General features: G+C 42.8%; 1 protein-coding gene across 1 annotated transcript; it reads left to right on the top strand.

Moving 5' to 3' along the window:
* Nucleotides 1–991: 991 nt before the first annotated feature.
* rps7 (ribosomal protein S7) lies at nucleotides 992–1438 on the top strand. The gene has a single exon. The coding sequence runs from the start codon at nucleotides 992–994 to the stop codon at nucleotides 1436–1438; it is 447 nt and encodes a 148-aa protein (YP_010438338.1).
* The last annotated feature ends 9881 nt before the right edge of the window (nucleotides 1439–11319 follow it).

Here is an 11319-nt window from a genome sequence, read left to right as displayed (position 1 = left end):
TGTCGCGTGTTTCGCTCGCTAAGGCGAGCTCCACTCCCATGCTTTCCGTTGGTCAACAACCAACAAAAGTTATCTATAGTTCTTCACTACTCCTACAGGCTTGACGGAGTTAAGCTGTCTGGAGGGAATTTTTTTTTATCAAAGAACGCATGCCCTTTTTTCATTTTAAAAAATGGTTCTGTTGCTTGCGAGGGGCAACCCGCGTTGAGCAATTCGAACCCAATCTTCAACTTTATTGGGAGGAGGTAGGCTTCCAAATGCCCGGTCCGGATCCTACCGACTCGCCACAACAGTGACTCTCTAAGTGTTCGGCGATTCTTGAGCACTATTATACCTTTTATAAAAGTTCTGTTCCAGAGCCACACACCTGGCTGGAACTAGCGAACAACCTTGCTGGAGCGACTCCCAGGTGCTCAACAACTACTTTTGGAATTACACAATCCATCAAGTGAGATCTACCTAGAGGGAGTGAGAATCTTACTTGCATGGAGCAGTGGCGTTTCATGATTCCTTTTTCTTTTTTTCCATGCTTTCCGTTGGTCAACAACCAACCACAGCTCTCTATAGTTCTTCACTACTCGTACAGGAAGGTAAGAACCACTTTTTTTTCTGGAAGGAAGCGCACCCTTCCCGACAGCACCTTTTACAAGTACATCGAATCGTTAGCGCTGGATAAGGCTGAGGTTGGATTTTGTAAAGCTCTGCTAGGGAGAGTGGAGTCGCTTCAGCGGGAGCACTACAATAATGGCGAGCATATTCCCTTTTCATTCACAAGTTCCAGGGAGAAAAATCGATTGTACTCCCTTATGTGGGAATATGCTCGCGAGGAATAGAAAGGGGGGGGACAGGTTGGTTCGAGGACTCGTTGGTCAAAGGAAAGATGGAAACAGGGGAGTTGGCTGATAAAGATGGACAGTAACGATCGCGTAATATCAATTTATCGGCCTCGTCATTGAAAGCGGCTTCCAATTGCTCGGAAATTCTAAGCTATATGGGGGGCTTGGATGGTGAGCAAAAACAATTGATCAAGAAGTTGGTCAACTTTCGCATGAAAGAAGGTAAAAGAACGAGAGTTCGTGCTATTGTTTATCAAACTTTTCATCGCCTAGCTCAAACCGAACGCGATGTAATCAAACTTATGGTTGACGCCGTAGAGAATATAAAGCCCATATGCGAAGTGGAAAAGGTAGGAGTAGCAGGTACTATTTATGATGTCCCTGGGATTGTAGCCAGGGATCGTCAACAAACCTTAGCTATTCGTTGGATCCTTGAAGCAGCTTTCAAACGACGTATAAGCTACAGGATAAGCTTAGAGAAATGTTCATTTGCTGAGATACTGGATGCTTACCGAAAGAGGGGAATTGCACGTAAGAAAAGAGAGAATCTTCATAGACTGGCTTCCACCAATCGAAGTTTCGCGCATTTCAGATGGTGGTAAAGTGAGACCACATAAAGAGCTCTTCCTCATTCAGTCTGATTATTCAGTAAGATATGGTTTGACCCTTTTTCTTTTTGTTTGAATCTTCATATAGAAAGCCGGCCTTCCTCATACTCCTCCCTTCATTCATTGAGTTGGAGGAATCCATAGGGGCCCGCCCGTTATGCATTCCATGAAATAACCCTTCTTTGTATGACTTCTCTTTTGCCTCAGGTCGAATGAATACGAAAGGGAGATCAATCAAAAAAGAGGCCATGAATGAAGAAGTAGTGGGCCTTTCACCCTCTTTCTAGTGACTCGGGGAGCTGATCTGATAAATGCACTTCAAAGGGAGGGAAGCTAGGTTTCCCATGTTGGTATGGCCGGGCATAAAAGATTTTGAAGTTAGGTCAAAAAGAAGAGGTAGAGAGAGAGAACAGAACGGAACCGATAGCCCCGAATTATGTCAGGGCAAGAGAAAGAAAAGAAAAGTAAGGACTCTCGTTTTCCGCATACGCATATAGGCTGTGAAAAAGAAGTCCACTTTTCCAATAGAGAAAGAGAGTGATTCGTCTACTTTGTTAATAAGGTAACGGAACGAACTTCAAGTACTTCGTAGGACGCCGCCGTTTGCTAAGATGTGCTTCCACATCGTGAGCTTTAGTGCACAAGTCGTCGAATCCCTTAAAGGTTTGGGGCAGGGGACGACAAGTCGTGCCTGAAGTTGTTCATGCACATCTTGAGGAGCTCTTGCGGAGTAAACTTCTGGGGACAGGCAAAAGTAGGGGCTCGCCACCTTGCAATGAACTCCGTGACAGGTTCATGCTTGGTCTTGAGTTGTTCGGGCACTCCAACCCTTCTTTGTGTGTTGCTGAACTGCTTCCTGAACTCCGAGACCCTTGCTTCCCAAGTCGGGATCGACTCTTCAGAGAGGTGGGCGTACCGTGTAAAGGCGGGCCCCTCCAATGATTGTACGAAAAGCCTAAGGCACAGTGCCCCATTCTGCGCTACCGGCCCACATCTTACCAGGAAATGCGCTAGATGCTGGTGCGGGTCTCCCCGTTCCGTCGAACTTTAGTCTGGCTGAGAGAACCCTGGCGTATACGGCACGGAATCTATCCAAGCCGGATAAGGTTTGGTGATCATGTGGTTATCCTCCTCCTTTTCCTTGGCCTCTTTTACTCTTTTCTTGACCAACTGATTCATTGTTGCGAGGAGGGTTGTCAAGCTTGTATAAAAAAAGACGTATAATAAATCGTTGATTGCTATTCTTGAACCTCTTCACCATGCTAATAAGATTCAGGAATTCTCCAACAGAATGGGTTTCCACTTTTCATTGGCAAATCAAGAGGCAGATGATAAAATATGGCTCTGTTGGAATCATGAAGTGAATGTAGTGCTTGTCGACGCGTTTGAACAGTGTATCACAGTCGACCTTAATTCTGATCTGGTAAGGCTTACCATTGTTTATGCAAAGTGCTCCATTCAGGAGAGACGGCTTCTTTGGGAAAAACTTCAATTACTGTCCTAAGACATACAAGGTCCATGGATGGTTGCGGGTGATTTTAACGCAATTTCATATGTGTCTGAAAACCTTGGTGGCAGACCTCCAAATCTTTATCTTTAGAGGAATTCAAATGAAAAATTCACGGACTCGCCATTTCTGTGAGAGATCCGATCCCAGTTGGTTTCAACTTTTTCTTCCCTCTCAATTCCATCCCCTTCAATCTGAATGATCTGGAATTCATTTCCAATTCCTTATATCAACTAATGGGGATACCGGGAGGGAGGAGAGAAAGCACCCCGCTAACTTTTTCTTTCTTCTACCAATGATCAGTAGATTGAGCACTAACGGAATATCGAGAAAGAAAGAGCGGAGCAACTACATCAAAAAAGTGGGAAGTAGTGCTTTCTACGGCTACTTTCTCTCTTATATTATGATATTTCGAGTTAGAGGCGTGATCTATTATATCAACTAAGTGAACGAGGTACAGAGAAAGCGAATGTTACGAGCCTGTTGACGTTTTCTATATTTTTCATTCCGGTGGGACAAAGGTATTCCTATTTTATTTAATTTAAAGATAAGTTACACGATCTAATCTACTAAAAAGCCTGGGTGAAATAGAGGTCATAGGTTAAGTACAAGACAGAGAGGAATTTGGTGTTGCAGGATTGATGACCGGAAAAGGGTTAATAATTTGTTGATTAGTTTTAGCAGGTATATTGGTATGAATGAACATATTATAAATATAGAATATAGAAGAATCTCGCCATACGGCACGAGCAGTTGAGTACTATCATGCCTTTGTTCTGTGAAAGAAACTAAAAAACTTGCGAAGCACGCACCTCAATTACCCTGCCTGTGTGAATTGAACGAACTGACAAGTACAACCAGCTTGCTTAAGCTGGGTTTCCACCTATTTGTGAGTTTCGGCCATTTGAAGCAAAGTCTAAAGGACGTATTCGTTGCCGATTTGGGGTTCTGATGGAAGATACTGCGGAGGTTATACACAAAGTACACACGTGATTCTGCTCTGGAAAAACTCCCTGTGGTCCAGAGAGAGATGAAGTTTATAGTCAACCTCTGCCTCTCAGATAGCTTTCTTTTCCAACACTTCTATGTAGAGATGGGTGTAATATTAATATGATTAATAGTTTAAGTTTACTTGCAGTTTTTCAAAGTCTCAAATTTAGGGCTTGGTTCTGGCCTTGTTTCGTAGTGAATTTATGGATTTGAATAATTATAACACTGAATTCTAATTTGAAAATTCAACTTGACTTGTACCCGGAACAGGGAATAAGGATATCCAATTTAAATCCGGGTTCTTTTTTCTATTTTGCGCTTAGATGTGCTCGGCAGATGCTAAAGAAAAAGAGCGTGATGGCAAAGAGTTGATCGAGCGAATAATCACAGTTCTCAACTATCACGACTACTGGCGGAATTTCACTCAATTAAATAAACTATACCCTCATAAAACGAAGTAGTACTCCCCTTAACACAATTTTAATGTCATTCTCGACTCTATCCCTGACTGGGTGTTTGATTTCAGGCCCTTTCGAGGGAGGTATCTGATTGGTTAATGTCAGCCCGGCTTGCATGGACTTCCGGTGGTTCTTAGTTGACAACTGCATTGCAATTTTAAATAAAAAAGTAAAAAGATGCTTGTACGCACATTAGATTTGCTAACTCAATTGATCCTACTGTGTCTAGATCAGGGTTCCCGTTTAAGAAAGCTGTGTTAGCTTTGTATTGGCTCCCATCTTACTTAACGGGGGCCCTAGTTGAATACCGATCAAAATTGTGTGAAATTTTTGAACTTTTCTAATAGAGAATTATTAGTTATGTAAAATACCCCGAAAAGTCCTCATTTACCCCGGCAGGTAAGCTCCGCAGCGAAAGGAATGAAATCCTCTGCTGCGGTCGTGAAAGGTGATCAAATCAGTTTACCTTCTAAGAAGCTATTGGCTATATGCTTAACACATGCAAGAAAAAATAGAATAGATAAACTTTCTTTGTTAGGTCAGGAAGCAGTAAGATCAGTAATGGTCCAAAAAGAGGAATAGCGGCCTTATAACTGTTCTTCTCTTTCTTTCTAAAAGGTGATAGATAGAAGGACTACTAGTACTTTACTAAGAAAGCTATCCGTAGATGCCTTATTCAGTCTTAGAGCTAAGAGTTAAGCGCTTAAATCAATTCAAGCCGTTTGGTTGCTAAATGCAAAAAAAAATTTATCAAAAAGATTTTTTCATTACTACTACATAAAGCACTACATTACATAAACAACCACATATGCCTTTAATAGAGCTTTAAAAGCATTATGCTAACTACATTAATTATTTAAAAAACATAAAGAAGTCAAAGGATAGGCCTTAACAAGTAGACAGAAGATAAAGTCACGACTTTTTTGAATTTCTTCTAGTGGTTTTCCCGGTCACCGAGGGTGACAGCCCGCACAATGAGTGCTTGCTGCTCCTCCTGCAGCACTTGCAGCCTCCTCTGCCTTTCCCTTATACCCTCTCTGGCAGCGCCAATGCGCTCTTCTGCCTCTGCAGGATCTCTTGCTCTAACATTTCTTAAAAAGAGGTTTAGCGCTCTACGACGCTCTTCAATTTCATTTTTCAGTTGCCCCATTTCGGCAGCAATTGCGGAAAGCCTGTTTGTAACAGCCATAGCCATACGTGCTATTACTCAATTTCTTTGATTTGAATTTGATGAAGACACTTATCGAGCCTCTATTTATAGAGTGGTAGAGGAATCTCGCCATGCGTCACGAATTAGATGGCAGGCACAATTCTTACTAGTTCTCCGCACTACTTTTCTGCAGTTGAAGACTCTCATGCCTTTTTAATGAAAAACTGGCTGGCTCTGGCTACCTTGCGGAGCAAACAAAATCTCCCCAAATCACACTGCCTGTATGAACAAACAAACTTTGCACAACCAGCTTACGTAGAAAAGATTCCATGCCAATAGACTCGTGACATCCATGTACTGAGTCGTCAAATGAGCCACGTTAAGAAAGCCCAAGCTTATACGCATTGGCCCACAGGGTGTCCCAAGAGGGCCCGAATGAAAGACCCAAGCTTACATGAACCATCAAAGAAAGTCCTACAAATAAAGACTTGGGCCTGTCAAGCCTGCTTTCCTCGATGGAAGCCCACAGAAGGGCCAAAACACAACAAGCCTACCCATCATCAAAGCAAGCCGCAAGAAGGACCTCATTGTCATGGAAGCCCTTTCCTTACTCCTCAATATAGTCTATGAGAACGTTTTTCTGACCAACTCTCATGGCTTTAGGAGGGGGCGGGCCCCTAAGCTAGCTCTCGCCTTCTTCAGGATTTGCTCCACAATTCCAGCTATGATCGAATGAATGAAGTTAGAAGCTAAGGGCTTTGGTCGAGTGCTTTGCCAATCATTCTTCTATGTACGAGAGTCATAAGGCAGGGGAAAGAAAGGCAGCTAGGAAGACAAGCTAATCCGAAAGGGCCAGCCCGAGCCAAGGACTAACAAGAAAGAGGAGAGACCGAGATGTGATTTGGCAGATGTACAGCAAATTTTGTGGGAATTCAGAGCACCTGTAGGTCTAGCTTTCTAGTTATCTTAAAGCAAGTTTTGCAAATTAGGGTCTTATCATTGCTTTTTAAAGTAAAAACTTCCAAACAAGATCAATTATTTTAATGCTTTGAGTTTATAGTAAAGAACAAGAGACTTTTTCATTTGGTGAATTTTAAACGTTTTCTTTATGGAAATCAAACTTGGTCTCGGTTTTCCTGGAAAAGTCTTGAGCTAACCTCTTTAACTCCCCATCGTCATCTCTAGCACCACACTCACATCTCACCATCCAAGTATCAGATCCACCTTCGTACCTCAAAGGCGTGTCTAAATCTATCCCACTTCCACTCACACCAACTCCTGCTCCCGATTCAACTACTCCAAAAAGTACTTCCATATCCTCCATTTCATCCAAGCCTTCGATTCCGATAACCACAAACCATTCTGTGATAAAAGAAGTATCCCTCAGTGCACTTTCAGCTGCTTTCTTTAGGTCTCCAATAGTTGCATGCATAGGCACTACTACTATCTCACCAGGTGGCAAGCCCCTCTTGACTTCAATTTCCTTATCAGTTGAACTGGGCAAGAGTCGGCAAATGATTGTCAACCACTGCTCTTCCTCTCCCTTTGGTCGAGCTACTTTCCTCTTCCTCATCCCTAATTGGAAATTCCTTCACGAAGTGCTTGGTGTCCAATATTGCTTAAGTAGCCAACTCCACCAACTCTGATTCTGGGTATCCTAGCAGCACATGCTCATACAGATAAAGCACATCATTGCTAACATCAACTCCAGGAACTAGAGCTGCTGATGAAAGGGACTGAAGAACTATCTCTTTCTTTTCTTGCAATGCGTTCACAATCACTTCCGCTGCAAACTCTAGTCTTCTTTTAGGCCATCTGCTATCCATGTGAGTAATAACAGTAGTGAACTTCCTATAACTCACAGACTTTTCCTTCATCGGGTGCTTGATCTGGAGGGCTGCTCTGGTTGTTGTAATGAGCTAAGAATCTCCAGTGCTCTTTCATAATTGTGTTCCGTGACGCCGAAGCTTCCTTGGCAGAACCTGTACCCCCATCTACCAAACCAAGAGTGTCCGTAAGCAACGCCATGGAGAAGACGAAGGTCCATAGACCGCTTCTTTGGTAGATCCTCAACAGTGATTTTCCTCTCATATGGTTCCCTCCTTATGTGCATAAAAATAGTATTATATATATATCTATATATATATTACTATTAATTTCTTCTTCAAATCGACCTAAAAATAGAATAAATTATAAGTGTCTTAGCACCTTTTCTTTACTCGTGATTCAGGCAATCCAATCTTCCGTGTGTAAGGTGGAAGCCCCCCAAAAAGGTTTTCCATTAATGGGTGATCAAAAGCATCCGGTCGATATTAGATAGAATGCTATAAACCTTAAAAGAGAGATTTTTGAGGGACCAGGCTTTGTCGTTTAGTCCTCTGAAAGTGAAATTGCTAAAAAAGAAAAAAAGGGATACACCAACCATCCGCTCCGAGCTGTGTACCTCCGTCTTGAGTTGCTTTGCCGAAGACTCCTCGCGTTTCTTAGTTAGAGAGTAAAGGGCGGTGTAAGTGGTTCCCGCACCCCTCTTTCTCAGTTTGAGCTGATAGACTTCTTCTCCTATTCGCGAGAGTTTCACTTGCTTAGGCTTCCTCTTGGCTTTGCTTCATCCTCTCCATTTCTAGCCCTTGTAAGTTGAGTTGATCCAGAAAGGTATATATTTAAGGCACCTCTAGGAGGGGAAAACGGCTTCATTACCGAAAAACATTCGTTTCAACATGTCGAGGTATCATACGATCTTCAGAAAGGCGATTTCTTGGATAGTAACCTGTTCTGTTGGCTTGGCCCCTTCCCCGGAGGGAGTCTTTTTTAGTAGTTGAGAAGCAACCTCTCTTCCCGGAGCGTCAAGATGAGTTTTAGTTACAGGGTTATTCACAGGTTTGAGTGAGATACATTACATATGATTTTAAGCAAGGAGCGAACGCAGCTGTTCGTCGGAAAGACTTCTCCTCTTCTCCTTTTGCACCGCCCATTTCGTCGTCTACTAAATAATATATATGATCCTGTAAGGGTAGGAACTCTCGCTACCTTGTACGTAAGACTTTCTCTTTATTCGCGAGAAAAGCATGCCAGAATCTCTTAGGTAATAGTTGCATGCGGGAGTATTCCGAATGGTAAACTATATATAGGCCTAGGCAGTTTAGTTTCCCTTGTATAGCTGCCCTTTCCGAAGTTAGTGAGCCTAGCTCAACCGTTGGGAGAGGCAGAAGCAGCAAGGCCTCGTCATCAAGATCTTAGTCAACGGCATCTGCCAACAAACAAGTCTTTTACGCCAAGAAGCTCTTCTTCAGTTCCGCGTAAAGAAATTGCTTGATGAGATAAGTGCAGGTATTCTACAGTTTCCATTGCATTTCCAAGGTGAAGATTCTCGTGTTCGGTTAGCAGGAAGTGAAGCTTTCTTATCCAGGAAGTTACTTTTCGCAATGCAAGTCCTGTTTATCAATTAGTCGAGTCGCTTTTAATCTGTTTTTGAAATCATCCGGTTGAGCTAAATGGAAGGCAGAATAGGGCTACGGACCTTGAGAGAGGTGGGAATTTGGATGAGCAGCTGCATAATGAGACAAATACATTCTCGCGAACAGCAGCCGCATCATACCTATAGGTGCTGACCCTTGGTTACATTGGTTCTAATCTGCAGCTCACTTTTAAAAGGAATTATTATCGCTTAGCGCTTGTGCTAAGGAAGATATATAGATTTGCGGAAGAACTCTGCCGCCCGAGAAGCTTGAGCTTGAAAGCGGTATCGTACACACTTATCTTTATTCTCGTAAACAAAAACCGGGAGAAGGTCCATTGAAAGAAGGAATTCGCGCCTACCATAAACTCCCGAAGAAAGATCCCGAGAATTTCTACCCACTAGGGGACTTTCGCCCGAGGATACGGGAACATGAACAAAAGACCGTAGGAGTTGGGAGCAGCCCTCGCTTCGCTCATGCGTAACCGCGTGGTTAAGTACTCTATTCTATATTGCCTTACTAAACCTTACTAAACAAAAAAGAAACAGCAGGATCTGCGGTAATTGGTCGCTATGTTGTGTCCCATCAGCTTGCTTCTGGCGAGATGAATAGCTTGTTTCTTCCATTCCGACCTTCGATACGAGGATTCATCCGAAATCGATTGGTTAACGCGAAAGCTGGAATTACTTCGGCCGTGGCACGATCATAAGAGCAAACCCTAAAGTCTATTTTCCACAAACGAATGCCATAAAAAAAGGAGATGAGCTTGCAAATCATTAAAGGAGATTAAGTAGGAAAGTCCTACCCCGAATCCATTATAGATTAATTAGTCAGCTGCCGCAGCTGCCCGGATATAAAGTAAAAAGACAGGATTTCCACTTCAATGGTGGGAAGGGGTTGTGACCTACGACCACCATAATAGATGAATGCATTAATTTGAATTTCTACAACATGGCACTAAGGCAACCAACGTTTTCTAACATATGTGAGGTGCTAACGGGAAGATTGTAATCTTTCTTTAATTGATCCTAGCTCTCGCCTTGGTGCTTGTGATGCAGGGATACGTGAGTCACCGCCTAACTATCAGCCTATACCCAAAAACGATAAAGGGTACAAAACTCGATCAACCCCTGTCTTCCATGGATTATTTGATTACGTAGTTCGACTGGATAGTTTAACCTGGGATTAGAGCCCATATATGTGTACCTGGAGGGGCTTGTACCCTAGAGGTTGCCAATCTATCGATACCAGACTCAACTCTAATAATATAAAAAAGAAGTGAGTAAACTCCATAACGTAAAAAGACCGAAATTAGACCACTAAAGCGACGACCTAGAAGGGTACCCCTTCAACCCCTATAATTGCTTGCTGAAGGACAACTCTGGGAAGCTTGAAAAAGACCAAATAACAGTAACATAATCACAATATCATAGATTAGGCCGAACATTTCATTCTACTTAAGAAAAGAGGCCAAAATAGAATGTGCAACTCAGCCCTTGACCCTTTGGGATGCGATTGATCTGTTTTTCCAACTAGACTTTTCAACCTAACCCAAAGTTATATTCGTAGGTCGGTTACTATATATCGTAGGTTGGTTAGGTCGGCTTGCCTCTAACCTGCTCTCATGACTGCTAGATTACATACTTGACTTTTGTTCCTTCCTGCGTTTATATTTTTCATTGTCTTGAACCTTTATTTTTTCTCTTCGGTGACTCCCTCTCCTTTCCCTGCGCCCGCGGTCAAGCTACTTCGTTCCTTTCATCAATCAAGCTACTTCGTTCCTTTCAGTCGAGCGAGTCTAGCTCCCCTGCTTGCTTTAGAAATGGAGGGCTAAATAGCGCCTAGCTCCCAGTCATAACAGTTGGAAACGCACGGCTAGGTCAATCAGCATAAGAAGAATCCGACGCTGAGGATTGACTCTTCTCTTTTTAAGGAGTTTTCTTAGTCTTTTCTTGGAGCTAGAGCATCTAGGTCTTTTATGATATGATATTGAATCATTCCTTCTTCGTTTACAGCAAAAAATAAGACTTACCTATGGAATGAATGGGAAAGCAGCTGCTTAGACATAGCCGCTATCGCCCATGGCAAGGGTGAGTCTTTTCTTGATTTGCTTGCTCGAGGAAATGTATTCTGATTCCCCTTTCTTTTCTTTTTATTAGTTTTAGGGTTGGGTCTGGCAGAGAGGAAGTACAATCAGCTACACCCGCCCTTGTGCCTCGTCAACTGGTTATCTTTTTTCCATTCACTTAGCCGGTGCTTCAGGTGGAACTGCTCATGTTGGGCATCCAATTAGCGCAGCATTGGGTATTGGTTCA

Source organism: Prunus mume, mitochondrion (assembly GCF_029339155.1).
Source record: "Prunus mume mitochondrion, complete genome".
Classification (NCBI taxonomy): domain Eukaryota; kingdom Viridiplantae; phylum Streptophyta; class Magnoliopsida; order Rosales; family Rosaceae; genus Prunus; species Prunus mume.
This window is presented reverse-complemented; position numbering and strand designations above follow the sequence as displayed.